This window comes from Phyllobates terribilis, unplaced genomic scaffold (assembly GCF_046119375.1).
Source record: "Phyllobates terribilis strain yellow unplaced genomic scaffold, ASM4611937v1 Scaffold_1__5_contigs__length_1240528914, whole genome shotgun sequence".
Classification (NCBI taxonomy): domain Eukaryota; kingdom Metazoa; phylum Chordata; class Amphibia; order Anura; family Dendrobatidae; genus Phyllobates; species Phyllobates terribilis.
The window spans coordinates 83,724,586-83,746,860 of NW_027362761.1; the positions used below are offsets into that span (position 1 = coordinate 83,724,586).

At 40.1% G+C, this 22,275-nt stretch overlaps 1 protein-coding gene across 1 annotated transcript in view; it reads left to right on the forward strand.

The window, feature by feature from the left end:
• Positions 1 to 20,561, forward strand: part of PLPPR1 (phospholipid phosphatase related 1) — a 304,348-nt gene extending 283,787 nt beyond the window's left edge. Inside the window, exons 6-8 of the mRNA XM_073664656.1 lie at positions 3,461 to 3,637; positions 7,171 to 7,302; positions 15,826 to 20,561. Of these exons, the coding sequence (XP_073520757.1) occupies positions 3,461 to 3,637; positions 7,171 to 7,302; positions 15,826 to 15,858 (342 nt within the window). The 3' untranslated portion in view covers positions 15,859 to 20,561. The remainder of the gene's footprint in view (positions 1 to 3,460; positions 3,638 to 7,170; positions 7,303 to 15,825) is intronic.
• Positions 20,562 to 22,275: the final 1,714 nt, after the last annotated feature.

A 22,275-nucleotide genomic window follows, 5' to 3' on the forward strand; every position in this document is an offset into this window, starting at 1 on the left:
TAAATGAAAATGTACCAAAGTTATATCCTCAGGATTTTTTAATTAGTGGTCCAAAGTAATTCAACAATAAAACATTGTTTTTCAACTTCCATGTTGCAATGTCTTTTCTTCAGCAATGGTTTCTTCTTTGGCCTTCGTCCATAAAGCACTGCTTGGTTTAGTGTGCAGCATATGGTACTTGTGGCAACCATGACCCCAGACTGTTCCAGGATGTCTTTCGAGTTTTTAGATGTTTGACGTGGTGTTTTTTCCACCATTAGCACCAACCTTCGAAGACATCTCTTGTCAATTTTCTGCTTTCCTTCACGTCCAGGGAGGCTCTTGACGGTTCTATGCTTGACAAACTTCTTAATAACATTGCGCACTGTTGAAACTGGGATACCAAGGTCTTTGGAGATGGCCTTATACCCTTTGGAAGTCTTGTGTTTTCTAATAATAACAGTTCTGATTTCCTCAGACAGCTCCTGTGTCTTTACTAATGTAACAAAGAAACAGAGTCTTCCACGTGGGTTTTTAAAACAATGAAGTCATCAGTCATTGGCTAATTCATGGCACATGGGCACCGACAATTAATCACAGGAGAATCTCTTTTGTGATTTACCACAGGCGAGTTAAAATGTGTTTCCATGCTGAATTAATGTAAAGGGTGCCAAATACCAGTGTCACAGCAAGCTTTAGGTTTTTCTATTTTCCCTCCCATTGTTTTAGGTTTTAAATTATTGTTTATCATTTGCTCTTTTATATTTAACATGAGTGCTCTATACAAAAAAAACTTTCACTTGATTCATTTTTTTCAAGAACTATTCCACATTATGTACTTAAACTTCATGGGTGCCAATAAAGATGAGCAGGACTGTATTGGACAAGATATTTATCATAGTTGCGGAACAAAGAAATCCGAACACTGCCCGTTAGTTTCCAGGCAACAACAATGGAATCTCCTAAGAGCCCAGCCTTACTCTTAAGGCCCCGTCACACTTAGCGACGCTGCAACGATCCCGACAACAATACGACCTTCAGGGATCGTTGCTGCGTCACTATGTGGTCGCTGGTGAGCTGTCAAACTGGCAGGCTCACCAATGATCAGGGGAGCAGCGACATCGTGGAAAGAATCTTTCCACGATGTCCTGCTCCTGGTTACCAGCCTGCTGAAGCAGGAGCAGGCTGGTAACCATGATAAACATCGGGTTACTAGGGGCACACGCGCTCCTAGTAACCCGTTGTTTATCATGGTTACCACTCTGCTACAGTGAGCGGGAGGTTACCGCTCACTTTAGCAGGCTCATAACCATGATAAACAGCGGGTTACTAAGTGCACGTGTGCCCCTAGTAACCCGATGTTTATCATGGTTACCAGCCTGATCGCTGGTCCCACTGGTCACACACAGCAATGTGTGCTGACCAGCGGGAGGGCAGCGACCAAAAAATGGTCCAGGATTCTTTGCAGCGATCAGTGACCTCACAGCAGGGGCCTGATCGCTGCAAAGTGTCACACATAGCGACATCGCTGGTGAGGTCGCTGTTGCGTCACCAAAACCGTGACACAGCAGCGATCTCGCTAGCGATCTCGCTATGTGAGACGGGGGCTTTAGGCGGATCCAAATCTCTAACAAGATCGTTTAGTTCACTTTGCGTTATAAGGTGTGGTTCAGTTGAGGTTGCTGACAGAAAGTCTGGGTCATGAGAGGAAGGTGCTTCATGACAACAAGCATCCTCTTCTTTCTCACTTTACTTGACTAAAAATATTTCTAGTGCTTTTGGAACCAGCAGTTCTTCTGTATGTGATACTGGGCGTATTACAGATAGAATGTTTTAATACTGTAAAGTCCACAATTGGTAATGTGAATGGTTGGCTCTCTCCCGATCATTGGGACTGAAAAATGCATAGATTGCGTCTTCCCATGCTGCCACTGGGTAAGATGTGATGCACATCTATTGCAGCTTATGTGTCACAGATGTGTCAGATGTGACAGACAGTCGCCCTGCAGTTGGTTGCAAAAGATCTCTTTGTTTGGCATTACATACACTTTCTTAGCTGTTGCACTCTAGGACCCAGCGGCCACTTCCCTTCTGCTCAAATTGACCCCCTTGCCTTGGTGTTTAAATAGTTTCACTTTGCTACAGGGTGGTGCCGGTAATGTTCACATGTTTCCTTGTGAAAGCTTGGTGCAGTCTGTTTACTTCCTCTCTGGTGCTAAGAGGACGTGTGTGTTATCTCTCTGAAGTCGGCTCAAGCTAAGTAATCTTTCCCCTGTGTCTGTCTACCTTGTTATCTTTAGTTGTTATTGGGGATCGACTAGCGCTCATCCCCCCTTCTTTATCCAGGGCCAAGCGCTAGGGAAATACAGGGATAGGTTCCTGTGCGGTGATTGCTGAAGAACCAATATAGGGACGTAGGGGAGACAGGGTGATATTGGGTCAGCCTAGTAGGTCTCCATTCCCCTCTTTCCCTATAGTCTGGGCTCTCTTCTCCTCTTCCCTCTGTGTTACACTTAGTGTTTCCCACACCTTGTGTGACAATATGTGTGGAGCCCAACTCTTGTTCTGATTTCCTATTCTGCAGCCAAAATACAGGTTGTAGGTTTTCCTTATCATGGTAGTCAAGTTTCACCTGTAAAAGTGACTTCTCCGCATATATAACAAAAAACTATCCACTTTATTAATTCAAGAGCGAGGCATATATGAAAAAAATATAGAAATATGTCAATATGCTAAGAAACTAAGCTGAGAAATCCTAAAACAGTATACGTTACACAGAGAGCATTTATAAAAGTAGGTGATGCAACTGTAATTTAGGATTACGTCATCAGAGCTGAGTTGGCATTTTTTGATTGGTCACCCTAAGATGATAGACCATTGAGTGCTCAAAAGACTAAATAGATGATGTAATAGACTAGCTACTAACAGTGTAATAATGATGATGAAAAAATAAAGATTACATTTTTCTATAAGCCTGCATGAAATATGTCATAAATAATTTAAACCATCTCTGGATCTTGAAAATTAGAGCATATCAGCAAATGTAAGCATTATATTCGTTTTCAGCACCACAAAATTAGTTAAGTTCAACAGTTTTCATCTCTGAACCAATTTGGCTGTAGAACAATAACATTAGTTTGACCATTTAATATGAACAGCACATTAGATGGTTAGCCCAGTAAAATCGGTAGGTGGGTACGACATTATTGTAATGTGTATGAGCTGATTCACTTCATAGTTAACATGTGGTTTCCAACTCTTCACTTGTGTCCATCTGCCTATGCCATAGATTGCTTCATGTTGTGGCCTTATTAGTATGTTCTAGCGTACGCTGTCTGTTGTGGCTTTTGAATAATACATTTTGAGGTAGGCTCTTTACAATTCCAGATGTGCTTTGCGGAACTTTTAAGTCCTTTTGATGGCACAGTTAAAAGAGTCATAATGCTTTTGAAGTGTTAAGAGATTCTTTCTTCTGTTTCAGATGTACATCACGAGCACAATTAAAACGAAAAGCAGCAGATTAGCTAAACCTGTTCTCTGCCTTGGGACCCTTTGTTCTGCATTTCTTACCGGACTGAACCGTGTATCTGAATACAGAAACCACTGTGTGGATGTTATCGGTGGTTTCATTCTGGGCACTGCTGTGGCTTTGTTTTTGGTAAGTGACGTCTGTATATTGATTTAAATTGGGGGCAGATGTGTAATACCTGGCCACGGCTCCTATTCCGTTGATGGAGTTGTGCTGTACATCTCCACAACTCAGCACATCCGCCCGCCGCAGGCATCGGGAACAGCTGATCAGCGGGGGTCTTGGGTGTCGCACTCTAACCAATCAGGTATTGATGACCTATCCTATGGATAGGTTATCAATAGGAAAGTCTTTGACAACCTCTTAATGTATCTAATATTCCAATAAAGAAGATTTTGTGACTTTTATATTATAAGGATGTTCCATTCTTTCATTTCCATTTGTCAGAAAAAATTAATGCTTTATAGAGTGTTAAAATTTGTTCTCAAACAGGGACACTTTACGTCAGACTGTTATGGGAATTTTAAAGCTTAACACTTGACTTATATTAGTCAAAGTCCTCAACTTATGAAAGCCAATGGGAAGTTTAACTTTCACGGAGGCTAAACTGATCATCTGATTTTCTTTCTTTCTGGTGGCTTTTCATGGTTTATACACTGAAGACAATTTTAACAAACAAGCAAACCTACAGGGTAAAACATGGGCGATATACACAGTGACTTGAAAAAAGTATTCATACCCCGTGAACTTCTTCACATGTTTTCACATTACACTCACAAACTGAAGTGTATTCTATTGGGATTTTATGTAATATACAAACACAAAGTAGCAAGTATTTGTGAAATGTAAAGGAAATGATACATGGTTTTCTAAATTTTTAGTAAATATAAATCTGAAAATTGTGAGGTGCATTTGTATTCAGCCCCTCTGAGTCAATACTTTGTAGGACCACCTTTCCTTGCAATTACTGCTGCAAGTCTTTTGGGATATGTTTCCACAAGCTTTCCACATATAGAAGCTGAAATATTTGCCCATTCTTCTTTGCAAACTAGCGCTAGGTCAGTGAGATTAGATGGAGAATGTCTGTGAACAACAATTTTCAAGTCTTGCCACAGATTCTCAATGGGATTTAGGTCTTGACTTTGACTGGGCCATTCATACACATGAATATACTTTGATCTAAACCATTCCATTGTAGCTCTGGCAGTATGTTTAGGGTTGTTGTCCTGCTGGAAGGTGAATGTATGCCCCTGTCTCAAATCTTTTGCTTACTCTAACAGGTTTTCCTCCAACATTGCCCTGTATTTAGCGCCATCTTCTAATCAACGCTGACCAGCTTCACTGTCCTTTCTGAAGAAAAGCATCCCCACAGCATGATGCTGCCACCACCATGCTTGACACTGGAGATGGTGTTTTGAGGGTGATGTGCAGTGTTAGTTTTCCACCACACAAAGCATTTTGCATTTAACCCAAAAAGTTCTACTTTGGCCTCCTCTGACCAGAGCACCTTCTTCCACATGCTAGCTGTGTCTCCTACATGGCTTCTTGCAACTTGCAAACAGGACTTTGCATGGCTTGCTTTCAAAAATGACTTTTATCTTGCCACTCTTCCATAATGGACAGATTTGTGTAGTATACAACTAATAGTTGTCCTGTGGATAGATTCTCCCACCTGAGCTGTGGATCTCTATAGCTCCTCCAGAGTTACCATGGGGCTCTTTGTTGCTTCTCTAATTAGTGCTCTTTTTGCTTTAGATGCCAATTTAGGTGCCTTGGTAGGTTTGCATTTGTGCTCCTTTAGATGTTCAGAGCTTGAGCTATTTTTTTTATAACCTAACCTTGCTTTACTGTTCTCCACAACTTTATACCTGACCTGTCTTGTGTGTTCCTTGGTTTTCATGATGCTGTTTGATCCCTATTGTTCTTAAACCTCTGAGGCCTTCGCAAAAAAACTGTAGTTCAACTGAGAATAAATTACACACAGGTGGAATAAATTTACTAATTATGTGACTTCTTGAGTCAATTGGTCACGTAGGATTTTATTTATGGGTATCATACTATAGGGCCTGAATACAATTGCATATCACAATTTTCAGATTTATATTTTTAAAATATTTTTTATATATTTATCTCTTACTTTGCGTTGGTATGTCACATAAAATCCCATTAAAATACATTTAAGTTTCTGGGAGTAATGTAAAAACATGTAGAATTGTTCACGGAGTATGAATACTTTTTTAATGCAGTCGCATGAACCACATTGGAGGCATGTATGACTCTCCGACATCCATTAGACATATTAGACATTGTGGTTTATTTAAAAAGTAACTGTCGTTTCCATTTTGATTTCATAAATCTAAGTACACTTGACAATACATTATAATGTATTTTATCAGAGAGATCTGCTTCATTCTCTGCCAGTATTGATCAATCAATATCAAAATTCTCAATTCTGAGGTAAAGGCCACGACGCCACTATCAGTATTTGGTCAGTATTCGGTTAGTATTTTTTCTCAGGAGTGGGAGCCAAAACCAGGAGTGGGTGATCAATGCAGAATTGGTGACTGGTTTCTATTATACCTTTTCTCTGATTGTTCCTCACCTGGTTTTGTCTCTCACTCCAGAGAACAAATACTGACCGAATACTGACCAAATACTGATAGTGGGGCCGTGGCCAAAATCTGTATTCAGTGAAGACAGACTTTCCCATTACTGAGATAGGAGATGGCAGTTAGTACTGATAAGATTCTATGTAGGTGGGTATGGAGAAGAGGGGGGAAAAGCTCTGCCACTAGCACCTCCCTCCTTCTCCTCACTAACTGCCATCTCCTATCTCAGTAATAGGAAAGTCTGTTTTCACTGAATCCACATTTTACCCATTAATTGAGAATTTTGAAAATTAATGATCAGTGCTGGATCATTAATCCATGGAGAAAGATGCAGATTTCTCTGATAAAATATATTGCGTTTCTTAATGTCATTTTTTTTTTGTTTATATGCATGAATTTTACACTAAAACTAATTCCTGCAATTAGGTTTCATTAACCATGTGAAAAAAAAAAAAAAAAATTAACCTGCAGGTTTGGGGTTAGTCTGAGGGTAAATGGTGTTCTAAAACCGTGTGGCCGCCAAACTTAAAGCCCAGATTTCATGAAAAAATGAACCTTTGTATCCTCCCAGCGTGATTTCAGTCATTGCTCAGTACATAGTGAGCATCGATTGTAAGCACACACTGACTGACAGCCGGCTCTACAGTGAATTAGTGCTGAGCCTGTTGTCAGCCAGTGTCGGGGCATGTAACATAATGGGGAATATGCCCCTTTCAGTGAAAAGTATAATGTGAATAATTCTGTAATATTGAGCAGAGATGGATGAAAATTTGATTGGCCAATTTCCTATTACAAAACTGTGTATAAAAAAAACATAGAAGATGAAATATGGATTTGCCAGTAAAGCGTATTGTGATTTCTGCTCATTTTTAAAATAAGGTGGGTAATTCCTTGTAGGAATACTGATGGTGGGAAGCTCTCCTTCTCATCATATTTATTTTTTTAGTTTTTGACTGCATAATCAATTATTTCCAATCTACCGTATATGCAAACATCGAATGGCTATATAATTATACTTATCCCTGTTATAATAATTTATCTTTGTCATCCCAGGGGTTGTGTGTTGTACACAATTTTCAAGGAACACATGGCGCTCCATCTAAGCCGAAGCCTGAAGACACACGAGGAATGCCGCTAATGGCTTTTCCCAGAGTTGAAAGCCCTCTGGAGACTTTGAGCGCACAGGTATTATTCATTTGTGTATTGAGATGTCTTTATTATATCCAGTTGATGCTGAAAGAATAGCTCATACTAAAATTACTGTTGTCGAATTGAGAAAAATGGGGCAGATTTACTAATGCCGTCTAATGTATAAACAGTAGTGATGAGCGAGCATGCTCGCCATTGCTCGGTACTCGCCCGAGCATCTCAGTACTCGAGATGCTCGGAGCTCGCCGAGTACTTTCGAGATGCTCGGGCGGGAGCTCGGGTCCCCGTCCTGCATGTTTGGCGCTATTTAGAGCACCAATCACGCAGGGATTGTCTGCCACTCACTGTAATGCCACAGCCATGGTGGTTGTGGCATTAGTGATTGCCCAAATCGATGGGAACAGTGCTCACAGTGAAACATGAAAAGCCGGCAATTCATCAGCGGCATACACCGGTACCCGACAATTTAGAACAGAAAGAATAGAGCATCACACATAGATTAGATAGATAGAAACATGTCAGTCACATATATAAGAAGTACAGTGACAGTGTTGGTTACTGTACTTGTCATGTAGTGTTAAAATAAAGGATTTATAAAAAAAAAATAATAGTGTATTTGTCTCTTTAAATTGATGAATTGCCGGCTTTTTTAAAGAGACGGGTGCATGAAAATCGGAGGGCACTAGTGTGTTCCAAGTGCCCTGCTATGTTTTTCATGCACCCTCCTATATACCCTGCCTGCCTTTCTGCCTATATATTCTGCCTGCCTGACGTTTAATTGAAGACCGTTCCCATCGATTTGGGCAATTTTTTGACCTTCTTCAGACCGCCGGGGGGGACCGCCAGAAAAATGCTCGAGTTTCCCATAGACTTACATTGGGCTCGTTGCTCGGGTCGATCACCAGAGTATTCCAATGTGCTTGACCCGAGCTTCGAGCACCCGAGCATTTTAGTGTTCGCTCATCACTAATAAACAGTCTTAAAATATGACAAATTGTTCACAGTGGTTCATGTGGCCAAAAATTTTGTGCACATAGGCACATGTTATGTCAAGCCTCCTTTCTGCCTTGTTATGCCCACTTGTCATGGGGTTAAAGTGAGTATTTAAAGTTAATCTTTCACCTCGTTTCTGCCACCTAATCTGAGAGCAGAGACCCTGATTCCAGCAATGTATCACTTACAGTGCTGCTTGCTGTAGTTTTGACAATATAACTGTTATCAACATGAGTCTTTTACTTGAGGACTAATAAAACTTGACCTCTCTATTTATAAGCTCTAATTACCCACTCTTAGTATTTATTGGCAGCTTCTGCCTATGCACTGTGTACACAGAAAGCTGCCAATCAGTGGGTGGGGTTTCACAGAGCTCAGCATTCAGAGAACAGCTTGATCTGCAGCAGATAAAACAGTCATTCTATAAAAACTGCTTCAAGCAGCTCAATAAGTGATATATCTCTGGAATCAGGGTCTCTGCCCCTACATCATGCTGCTCTCAAATGGGGTAATAGATGCCTGGTGAAAGATTCCCTTTAAAATGCTTGAAGGGAGTCTCTAACATCACTATCACAGTGCACTAAGAGGAGACTTATCTGCAATTTAAAAATCAGCTGTTAGAGAAGACATTCTTTATGTCCATATGCACATACCATGCTCACAGCAACATGGGTGGGTTCATGTGGTCCAAGGCACCCTTCCTCTCACAGTTAAGTCAGGCCTGTCAATCAATGCAGTTTGAGCAGAACTGTTGCAGGAAAGGTGCACCAGATATTTTGCATCTGCCCAGTGCTCCAATCAACATATTTACATGTGAACATACAGAATGTTTTTAAAAAAACAATCTTGTAGATTTTTAAACAAAGGCTATGTTTACACATCATGTTTTTGTCACATTTTTACTGCATTTTTGCCATGAAAAACTCAGCATTTTACTGTCTCAGCAAAGTGAATGAGATTTCTGAAATCTCACGCACATGTTGCTTATTTTTTTCCTTAAAGATTTGAAGCAATTCTTGAATTGAATTTCAATTCTTTCAGCGTTTTTGCAACGTTTTTCACTCATTTTAATGAATGGGAAAAAACACATCCCAAAAAAAGCACCCAAACACATGGCAAAAATGTGACAAAAAGATGTGTATTTTACTCAGCATTTTTCTGCAAATACATCAGTATTTGCAGCAGATGTTAGGGTGCACATACCCTAAAGGAAAGGTTGCTCCTAGCCCAAGGTCCACTACAAGGACCTGTGCGCACTTTATTACTGATTTTGGAGCCTACCGGCTCCCTGTTATAAATGTGGCACACAACATGTGAAAGTCAATCTGCCATATGTTTTCTGATAGAAAAGACCTATAAAGATTAGTTCAAGTTAGGAGGCCCATGGAAGGCTCTGTCATTGCGACCATAACATGAACCATCCAACAGGTAGGTAGATACTACCTACCTGCCTGGTGAACCTGGCGCTCATCTCTGCAGGTACAGAGCGGTCACAGACCACTCCTGCTGGCAATTCAGCGGCTTCTGCAGACATCACATCGAAAGATCTTCCTCTTCCGCCTTAACTGCAGGGAGCCGACTGTCAATCAGCATGATGTCAGCAGTCACACCCCGGAAGAGCTGCTCTGTTGATGTTGGACAGCTGAATCACCGGCTAGAGCCGTCAATGACCGGTCTGTGCAGAAGCTGGGTAGAACAGACAGGTAGTTAGCAATTACCTGCCTGTTTGCTTTTAAGCCCATAGTAAAAAAAAAAAAAAAAAAAAATAGTTCTGGAAAAAACCCTGCCAGTGGAAGGATATTCAGTAGTGTAGTGACTCTATATAGAAAAACCTGCTGCAAACAGTCACTAAGGCCTCTTTCACATGTCCTGATATTTTGGTACTGGTAAAAACAGTACCGGTGCTCTCCGTGTCCGTATGTAACATCTGTGTGGCATCCGTGAGCCGTCCGTATGCACAATCAGTGTGACACTTACTGGCGTCTGAGAAAAGCAGTACAGATAGTGTTGTTCCTAGGTGCTGGGTGCTGAATCCAACTCTCATCATCTCTGATCTCCCTGCGATCATAGGCCGGCTCACACAGAGCTTACCGTGGGAACCACTGCCTGTGACCTGCGGTAACCTTAATTACATCACTGTTCCCGTGTTCTCACTCTAAGCTCAGTATGTTCCTGCCGGCGTGGTGAGCTGTCACATTACAGATGTCATAGCTCACCACACCATCCAGATGTAGCAGAGTTGGGGATCGTCGTGGGACCTCATCATTATGGATTAACGGCCAACAGGTGAGGTTTACTTTAATTTTTTATTTTTAGGTTAATAAATAGGTAAAAGAGGATAATTGTCGGTGAGTGGTCTGTACAATGAAAGGACTTTTCTCTGTGTGTGTCTTTATTAATTTTGACTATTGGTTTAGTAATGGGGGTGTCTGATAGATTGCAAACCCCTGGGCTTGATGTCAGCGGATATAAAACAGTTAACATCAACCCCAAAACTATTACCCCACTTGCCAACTCACTAGGGCAAGTGGGAAGAGCCTAGGCTAGGAGCCAGAATTGACCCATCTAATGGATGCACCAATTATGAGGGGGTTGAGGGCTGGTGTTCTTCCCAGCCTATTAATATCAGCCCACAGCTGTCTGTTTAGCATTTGCTAGTTAATAAAAATAGAGGGGACCCACGTCATTTTTTTTGGGCCCCCCTTTTTGCTAATCAGCAAACACTAAGCACACAGCTGTGAGCTGTTATTAATAGGCTGGGAATATAATGGCTATTTGCCCCTTCCCAGAATAATAGCAGCCCCCAAAAGTCTGCTTTCCCTAAGCAGGTTAGGAAAAATAAGGGGAACCCCACGTTGTTTTTTTTAAATTATTTATTTAATATGCGCGATACACAGATGGCGGGTGCTGACTACAACTGTCATCAGTGTTGCCTGGTCTCGTTGATCACAGGGAGACCAGGCGATGATGATGAGAGTTGTAGTTAGCGTTATTCCCAGGCTGTGCTTGCTGACTGCAACTGTCATTAGCTGATCGCAGGGAGACCAGGCGACAATGATGAGAGTTGGACTTGCGCAAACCCATAGATTTAAATGGGTCTACATGTATAAGTGTCTCCAGTACACGTGGAAACTGTCACCACACATACTGGAGACACTGATGTGTGAAAGAGGCCTAAAATAGTATTTATTAGCAGTACACAAGTCAATAACACTTATTCCTAGTCATTACTGGGAAAATGTGTAGGTGCAGCTGTGCCTGACAAACAGACTTTGGCCACGTTCACACATTCATTGTTTGGCCAGTATTTTACCTCAGTATTTGTAGCCAAAATCAGGAGTGGAACATTCAGAGGAAAAGTATAATAGAAACACGTCACCACTTCTGTATTTATCACCCACTCCTGGTTGACTTATAAATACTCATGTAAAATGCTAACTAAATACTGATAGTGTGAACGTGGCCTTTTGCTAAATGTGTCTGTAAATGATATCTGCAAGTTTTGAAGACCAAGCACTTGCCAATGTTTTTCCCTAGTGCACTAGGAACAGGGTAAAATAGTAAAATAAGATGATTTCCTTATTTCCAGGCATAGAAAATGTTAATAGGGAAGAAGTTACAGAAAATAATGTGCAATATTCATGACAATTAGTGGAATCCAAGATAGCTCCATTTCTGTACTTCATTGTGGTCACTGTGGTCTCATGAATTACGCTTCTCCATTCCGATTCTCTAAAATTGACTAGGTTTTTACTTTTGGGAGCACATGTAGGCATGGAGTGCCAAGACAAGATATCTGAAGAGATTTTCACATCGCTCTTTAATAAAGAGCAAGTGGTCCCTCTAGTGGAAAATACAGAATCAACAACTTTATTTTGATGCATCGGGAGCGAACATTCATACAGGTTCATAAGTGAAAAATGTCAGCTCATACATTTCAATGATGACTCGAAATTCAGAAGAGCTTTTTCTAATGTTTCTTTATACGCTTTAAAAATAAGCAACATTGCAAATAGATTCATTAAAAATATTCTACTCATTTGTGGGGGTCTATCAAAAGAGATTGGAAACCAGACCAATAGTCTGATCCTGCTGTCAGACTCAATGCACTCTATCCTCTAGCTGCTAAAATAGCAGAGATGGTTGCAAAGGTGTGCACACGTTTCTGGTATATCTATCTGTTGCAAATGCATTTTAGAAATGTCAACAACTGTTACAGGTAATCTGTCAACAGGTTTTCCCAAAATAAAGTAATGCTACCACCTTTAAGCCCAATTTGACAGCATTCTAGAATGCTGAATATAAGCCCCCAATCCTCTCTGCAAGGCACAAAACATACTGTTATTATTATAATTACAGATGGCACTGCCCGGTCCGATGGGAGTCTCTGGTCTTGATCCAGCAACTGCCCTCTTCCTACAATCACCGTCCTCCTTCTCTGCTTCATGTGGAAGACGCGTCCAATGTCATCCTTAGTGTCCCTCAATCCTGCTCCTGCTCAGGTGTACTTCTCTCTGCCCTGGTGAGAGAAGTACACCTGAGTACAGATGATGGGTGCAAACTTATGGTGTAGACTTAGGAGCTGAGTCCACCCCATATACAGCAGGTGCTGGCTGTGTTGTACAGCTGAAACCTGTCTCTAACAAGGCGCTTGGGGCTAACTCCAATTGCTGCTATTTAAATGGTCCCCCATGCCACGCAGTCAGAGAATATCATGGCAGCTGGGGGCCTACTGAAGACCCCTATTTAAACCTTCTTTGTACACCTAAACTAACTAAAAGACTAAACAAAAATGAAGAAATGTTACACACATGGTCAAATTTGTTGGTACCCCTCGTTTAATGAAGGAAAAACCCACAATGGTCACAGAAATAACTTGAATCTGACAAAAGTAATAATAAATTAAAAATCTATGAAAATGAACAAATGCAAGTAAGACATTGCTTTTCACCCCTGCTTCCACAGAATTTAAAAAAAAATTAAACTCATGAAATAGGCCTGGACAGAAATGATGGTACTCTTAACTTAATATTTTGTTGAACAACCTTTTGAGGCAATTACTGCAATCAAACGATTCCTGTAACTGTCAATGAGACTTCTGCACCTCTCGACAGATATTTTGGCCCACTCCTCATGAGCAAACCGCTCCAGTTGTCTCGTGTTTGAAGGTTTCCTTTTCCAGACGACATGTTTCAGCTCTTTCCAAAGATGCTCAATAGGATTTAGGCCAGGGCTCATAGAAGGCCACTCCAGAATAGTCCAATGTTTTCCTCTTAGCCATTCTTGGGTGTTTTTAGCTGTGTGTTTTGGGTCATTATCCTGTTCCAATATCCATGACCCGCAACTGAGACCAAGCTTTCTGACACTGGGCAGCACATTTCTCTCTAGAATCCCTTGACAATCTTGAGATTTCATTGTACACTGCACAGATTCAAGACACCCTGTGCCAGAAGCAGCCCCAGAACATAACAGAGCCGCCTCCATGTTTCACAGTAGTGACAGTGTTCTTTTCTTGATATGCTTCATTTTTCCATCTGTGAACATAGAGCTGATGTGCCTTGCCAAAAACTTCCATTTTTGTCTCATCTGTGCGTAGGACATTCTCCCAGAAGCTTTGCGGCTTGTCAGCATGTAGTTTGGCAAATTCCAGTCTGGCTTTTTTATGATTTTTTTTCAACAATGGTGCTCTCCTTGGATGTCTCCCATAAAGTCCAAACAACGACGGATGGTGCAATCTGACACTGATGTTCCTTGAGCTTGAAGTTCATCTTTAATCTTTTTAGAAGTTTTCCTGGGCTCTCTTGTTACCATTCGTATTATCCGTCTCTTTGATTTGTCATCAATTTTCCTCCTGCGGCCACATCCAGGGAGGTTGGCTACAGTCCTGTGGATCTTAAATTTCTGAATAATATGTGCAACTGTAGTCACAGGAACATTAAGCTACTTGGAAATGGTCTTATAACCTTTACTTTTAACATGCTTGTCTATAGTTTGCTTTCTAATCTCCTGAGGCAACTCTTTCCTTTGCTTCCTCTGGTCCATGTTGAGTGTGGTACACACCATGTCACCAAACAGCACAGTGAGTATATGTAGCCCTATATACAGGCCCACTGACTGATTAAAAGATTGTAGACACCTGTGATGCTAATTAGTAGACACAACTTGATTTATTTAATATGTCCCTTTTGTCACATTATTTCCAGGGGTAGCATCATTTCTGTCCGGGCCTTTTTCATGAGTTTAATTTTTTTAAATATTCTGTGGAAGCAGGGTTGAAAAGCAATGACTGACTTTCATTTGTTCATTTTCATAGATTTTTAATTTATTATAACTTTTGTCAGATTCAAGTTATTTCTGTGACCTTTGTGGGTTTTTCTTTCATTAAATGAGGGATACCAACAATTTTGACCATGTGTGAACGTCCACACTGCTAGGTTTAGATAGGGGTGAGACAGGTCTCATGAATTCTTGGAATCCTGGAAGAACTGTTACTCAGGGCGACCATACATTGCAGCTTTCTCAGGCATAAGATGTATTCACTTGCTGTCACAGACACACTTGACAGAGTCCTCATGAACAGGTGAACAGTAGAATTTAAAGTAGAAGCACGGTGAGTACAAATCAAGTCCTTTAAAGCAACAGGCTTTCCCTTATTCAACATCAAATATCTTCTTTACAAAGGCACAGTAGTACACAGAATTTTTTATAGTACAGTGAGATGGAAGAAGGGGGAGGGTTTGCTTAGGGAGTTGATCCCTGTGACACAATTCCTTCCAGTCTTCTCTTCCTGCCCCATGATAGACTTTCTCAACTAGCAGTACAAGGGGTTTCTGAGCTTTGCTCAGCTTCACTCTTTACTGGAATCCTGTTCCACTATCGTTCACTTGCCTGAACTTCTGTGAGAAACAAATCACACACCACTGATCTCTTAGTCTGCTGTTAGCATAGAAAACAACTACCCCACAATCCCCCTGGGACTCTGCTAACCACTCCCTGTCTCCTGTGACTGTGTTAACCCCTTTAGATGCTGGATGCTTCTGAAGCAAACCACTTCCTGTCTCCTGTGGTTGTGTTAACTTTTCTAGTTGCTGGATGCTTTTAAAGCAACAGCACTACTTCTGCCTGTCACAGAAAGTAAAATAATAAAATGGTGAAACAACAATGGTGGAATTGTATTAGTTTTCAGCAATTCACACATCTTGGAATCTATCACCAATTTTTCAGTGCATTAAATGGTAAGGTGACTCGAGACGCAAAAAAAGAATCCATCACAGGGCCAGGTCAACGGAAAAAATAAGTTAAGGCTCTTGGAAGAAGGGAAGGAAAAAAGGAAGTGCAAAAAGGTAAAATTGGACATGTCTGCCCCAATAAGTCAAAGCAGCTTACAAGGTTTATCTACAATCCTATTAAATACCACTACAGCACTGTGATGTCTGTAACATGCATATAATAATTTTCTTAAATTTTCTAAAATTCTTTTGATAATCATATATAACATCCTACGATCGTAAAAGGCATTTAAGGGATCGACGTACCTAATGCAATTATCTGTATTCTTTCCAACAGAATCACTCTTCATCCATGACTGAAGTTACCTGAATCATGTAATGGACATACAAGGAACTGTTTTTTATACTACATTAGATGGAGACCACCAAGAACACAGTTGCTCATTGTTAAACTGTGACTATCAGTATTATGTTATATCTAGTTAGAAGCTGATGTTTTTGTACAATTTTGTTCAAGGAAGTGATGTAGCTTGCCCTGATATTATTTTCTATTGTCGTGTCAACATTCAACATCCCATATGTATGCCATAAGCCAGTTTTTTCTCCTATTATGGTATATGGTGCACTAAAGAGAGACCATCCTTATAAATTGTTATTGTTATGGATGTTTGTATACAACTTTTTGTATTATTTTATAAGCATTAAACTGCTGTGTAAATGAAAACGCTATCACACACTTTAATTTTTTTTTTTCAAAACAGAATTTTATACTTGAAGTGTGTACAGGAGTGGATATACCTTTTTCATTGAATTAGTAATGTGTCCCATATACTATAATATCTACTTAACTTACACCAGTGACTGATTTATTGTAATTATTCATGCAGGCACACTTACCTATTATTTAGTAGGAATTGCAAAGAAATATGGAGGGGTTTTGTGTCGAGATTACAGTGGTCTTATTATTCATAGCAGCCTATCAATGCATCTAGTCTCCACTATTTTACACTTCCTTAAAGGGGTTGTTCGGCCTTAGGCAACAAGTCTGCAGTCACTCTATCTGACTGCAGACTTGTGCGCTGTGAGGATTCTCTGCTGCTGGAGCGGGCAGTCATGTCACCTCAAGTATGCAATACTGCATACTTGCATACTTCTAGTCACATTCAGACTAGACTTGTCCAGCTTGACTCAATACACATGGATTGAGTGAGGCCATGCCCACATGCCCACATGTATGCAAATCACATACTTGCACTCACATGCCCACAGCTCCAGGTGCCGGCATCGGAGAATTCTCACAGCATGCAGTGTATGCGATATGAGGATTCGCAAGTCTGCAGTCACATAGAATGAGTGCAGACTTGTAGCTAAAGGCTGGACAACCCCTTTAAAGCTGTTTTTGAAAAGACAACAAGTCTATTTTTACATTTATGTCATATGGTCCAGTTTTTACAGGATCCATGACAGATATTATAGATCTGTCCTAACCTGTTCTGGCTCATTAAGAGTCATTTTTCCCTAAGGGCCTATTAGATTTTTACCACGATCAGAAGCAATGAAAATGTATGGAACGCAGACAAATGTGAACAGAGCTTTAAAAATTTTGTAGACTGCATTTGCTACACCAGATTTCCCAAAACATAACCTTACTAATGTATATGATTGGATCCTGTAGACAGTATATTTTGATGCCTTAAAGGGTTTTTCTCTGCAAAATAAAGATTTTCCAGGTGGCTTCGTATACTAAAATATAAAAAAAAAAGCTTTACTCGTCTCCCGGCAGATGATTTCCACAGTGCGACATTAGTGCTGTGGAAGTCACCGGATTGTGGCAGTCAGTTATAGTTCCATGTGGTCCTGCCGCGGCTTTAAACAGTGATGACTTTCTGCAAGTGTAAATATAGACGAGGGAACGGCCTGCGCTGGTTTCTGGGAAGTGAGCATAGTTTCTTTTGTTATTTTTGAACATAAATCCACCTGGGAAATCTTAGTTTTGCCCAGACATCCCCTGTGTAGGATATCTGTCATCAGGCTTTTGATATTTAATCTGGGAGCAGCATGATGTAGGGGCAGATTAGCTGATTCCAGTGATCTGTCAGTTACTAGACTGTGTGTTGTTATTTCAATAAAATCATTATTTTATCAGCGTGAGATTATCACTAAAGAACTGCACATATATACATTATACACGTAGTTTACAAAATTATATTATTCTCAGTTAAACTGATATCAAATGAACTTTCACTGTTGATATCACCAAAGCTTAAAGGGGCTTTCCAATCTCCACATGAATTTCTGCAGCCACTCTGTGACTGCAGATTGCAGAATTCTGATAGGATGCATTTTGCACCTTTGGGGATTCTGCTCTTTTACCAGTGTGAACAATTTGCATAGTTGCATTCACATCTTGACTACTTTCTCATCTACTTCTCTCAATAAAACATTGAGAGAAACAGAAAAAGTTACTTGTTGGCATGTGACTGCAAGGATGCAATCACATCCATGTGGTCATGTGATGACAAAAGAATGGAAAAAATGCACATTGTCAGGATTCAGCAATTTGCATTCATATAGAGAGATTGCAAAAATTGATGCTGGCCCCGGAGAACCCCTTTCATGATGCAAACATTTAGTATTCACTTCTCTAAATGCTACATATCAAACCAGTTCGTAATCTGTACTATTGCATTTTAATAAAATGCAATCATTGGGCCAAGATCTTGATGGCTGAGTCTATTTGATGATTGTGTATATATTGCTATACACACTATCACTAATATAGCGCACTATATAGACAAGCAACACACATAGGTCTATAATCATAGATGTACACGACTTGTGCTTGCCTCAATCTTGTGCAGAGCTATCCACATAGAAATCTCTGACTGTAACTTGTACAATCAGTTACGTGTATGTGTGAGTGTGTGTATAGAGCAATATGCATGCTCGACATCAGAGGTTTAGGGGTATCAATCGTGCTAAGTCCTCAGTGCCTGAGGGAACCCTATAGCCACACAACAACATACCAGTATTGTAAATGGTACATTGCAGCTAAGGGGATGCTATAGATTTCACATTGTAATTTAGGAGCTTCAGATTACATCTCTGCTTATGCTGCATTGTTCACAGGATTTTTGTCGTGGAAGCTTACATTTTAATTAGCTTGAAAGGAGTATTCTCAAGTTGGCTCTTGAACAGGTTAGAGCTATGTAGTCTCATTACAGTCCCTTTCACTTCCTGCTTACTGGGGGGACAAGAACTCCTTTTTGAGTGGCAGTTCTGGAGTATATCAGAGATGTAGTACTAGTAGCCATGGTTTGGAGACCTGATCTGAAAGCTGCAGGGCTGGTGATTTTGCAAGATTAATAATAGCAGTTCATCAGGAGCTGAGAGGGAGGGGAGTGAGGGGAGGGAGGTGAGCAGTTAACTGCTGAATAGAAATCAATGAGCTAGAGAGAGGTGGCTGGTATGTTAGGAGTTATATTATCTACTGCAAACAACTTCACACTCTGCCAAGGTCTGGACAGATACTAGTGGCTGAGCTCCAAGGAAAGGAGCTGCTTACTTTGAAAGATAACAGCTGTCACTGCAGATTGACAGCAGATAGAAAAAAAGTAAGTCAATTGCAAACTTGCTTATTTTCATGCTGTTTAACTAAGGCAATTAAATAACATGAGAATGTCCCCTTAATGGCAAACTTCTCGATTGAACACCTAATATTCAGGCCATATAACTCCTTTACTAATAACAAATATCATATTTGTTAAGAACCTGAGCTGTTTCTTTTTGCCGCTAAAGATAGTTGCTATGCCGAATCCTCGGTGTGGCCCTGAAAATATTATAGAAGTACAGTATTGCTTTGACCTAATGAGAGTTATCTCTATCTACATAGACAGTGATCTGTGTCTTGGTCCATGCAAGTAGTTTTTTGACAGAAATATCTAGTTTACTCTACATTGACTTGTCAGCCTGTATGCATATGTTTAAATGAGTAATTCTGTATCATTTAATAATTTATCAGTGCCCTATTGTAAGTCATTTTCGGAAGCCTACAAAAGTTAACAGAGGAGACCACAGCCAATGGAGTGCATTAATGGACCTCCAGCTTGATGATTAATTAGTATCATTTACCATAAAGTATAAGAATTGGTTGTTTATGTACATGTGGCCCATCAGTAGCTCTACCCCCTTTATTAGAAAGATGATGCTGAGTCAATAAGGATATTCATCCAAAAAGGAAAGTGATCTTCTTGTATGTTGTTGAAACATGTTGGAAGATCCCAATGGTAAGAACAAGAAGATGAGACGTCCATTGTTTTCTTAAAATATAAGGTACAGGAAATCATTCAATAGCTCTCAGAGATTCCCATCTCTGACACAAGATTCTGACCAACTACTATTCAAATCAGCGGAGCTTTTTTTTTGCATGTTATGCCTGTTTTCAGTAAAGGAAGTGTGAGTTGGCTCTATGGAACATTTCTAGAAGTCAGTAATGGTCCATGAGGTTTTTTGGTCAGTAAGTTTTTAGTAGCACTTCCTTTTTAAAGAGGGCGACGCACCAGGTCAGATTAGCTGGGTTCTTTAACTCAACTTCTTGGTATTTTTTATGGAATACTTGTAAAGAAAGTTCGAAAACCGTATCACTTATAATTGGATAGGTTCCCAAAGAGAGGAATAGAAGAATAATTTTATACTTCTGTCCATATAAGTTTTTAAATATTATAAATTCAGAATTTTGCCCAAATTTGTTACCCTTTTTTCTTCATTAACTGCTACTGAAACCTCAAGTTGAACCACAATGGCTATGAACGCATTGCTGGTGCTTTTATAGAAAGCGTTGGCTAGTTTTTTGCCTACTTACGCTAAATGTGACCAGCCTCTCCTGCTGACATTTTAATAAATAAACTTGCTGTTTGTATATTTCTTGAAATCATTTTATATCTGTAAAATATAACACTGGTAATTTTCACTGCAAATGGGACTTTGAAGAATATCTGGGATTCCTTGTAATACTATTCAAGCATGATTGATATATACAGGACTTGCATATTTGAAAAATAAGAAAAGTGTGATGACTGGTAGAAGACAAGGGTGGAGATTCATGAAAATTGTCATTATTGTCCATAGCAACCAATCAATGTGCAGCTTTAAATAGGTTTTTCAGGTTTTTAAAATTGATGTCCTATCCTTTGGATAGTATCAGCAGCGGTCGTGGTCAAAACTCTCGGCACCCAATTTAATCAGCTGTTTGGAGAGGCCCAAGCACTGAGATGAGCTTACATTGCTCCATATTGCACAGTGTCATACTTTTTACAGTGGTTGTGCTCGCTGTTCTTCCATTTAAGGAGAGGTCATCAATTTTAAGAATACCAAAAACTCTCTAAAGAGTTTATCCACTACTTTTATATTAATGGCCTATCCTTGGGATAGGCCATCAATGTCTGATCGACTTGAGTCCCACACCCTGCACCCCCGCCGATGAGCTGATACCGGTGGCATTGGACATCGGCCGGAAGTACTTACTTGCCGTCTACTTGTAGTGGCTGCCACGAAGTACTGCACATCCGCCTCCAATTGATTAGAATAGGAGGCGAATGTGTGGTACTAAGCATCGGCCACTAGAAGTAGACGGCCAAGCTTGGCAAGTAAGTACTTCTGGCTGACTGACCCCTCCTCCGGCACCGATAACAGCTGATCAGCGGGGGTGCTGGGTGTGGGATCCGGCTGATCAGACATTGATGATAGGCCATCAATGCAAAAGTATTGGAAAACCTCTTTAATTTCACATAATGCTCTTGAAAATTTGAAAATGACAGCTATGTGTAATTGATTTCCATGGACAACTAAAACATTTTTTTCTTATAGACAGCTTTCAAGTATCTACCTTATTGTTCGTGGCAACCTTGACAAATTGGTTTTATTTCTAATAAAAAATACAAAATAATAAAAAGTTGGATCAGTCATCATCCTTATATAGGAAATATCTGATTTTTTTTTTTTTTTTCTTGGTAACATGTTGCTGATGAGGTCAGTTTTCAGTACTTACCAAGATATATCACTTTCGTGTTTTGAAATGTCTGTATTTCAAGCTGGTCCAAACCAGTAAGTACTTGGTGATGTTGAAATTTTAAACGTTTTTTTGAGCAATAAACTGTTCAATTTTAAATAATTTGATCAATTTGACTTATTTCTTATCAAAAAAAATTGTCAATCTCAGTTCTATGCACGTCACACTCGAATGAATTGAAAAACACTCTCTGATAACCTTTTCCTTGTAGTAGTACCTGTAGTAACCAGTAGTAGCATGTAGGCCAACACAGGTAGTCTCCTTGGGGGCTTATTGATGTTATCAGCAGCACTACTGTAAATGTACAAGTCTGGCAGAATTAGAAGTCATCAGCACAGAAAATGAAAGTAAAAAGCAGTAATCTTGATCCTACCTGATAATGCATAATTTAGAAGATGCTGTGATTTTGTCGTCAACATCATAAATGGTTAAAATTGCAAGGTGCTTGTAAAATCAAGCAACTTTGAAATTAGAAATCTCTCCATTCTTGAGAACGGAGGATTTTTAACAATAAAATTGCATTCTTTGCTGGTTTCTGCCTAGGTTAAGGACTACAGTGGTGGCCTGTCTCCTATTAATGGAACACTGCTTGTAAGCTCTTAGCTATAGAGATTGTAAGCGTTGCTCTGAAGCTGGCCAGAATGCTGGATCTAGCTAGCTTTCATGCCTCTGCAGTCTCAGATGCTGCAAAAGCAAAGTTTAGAAGATGCATAATTTAGA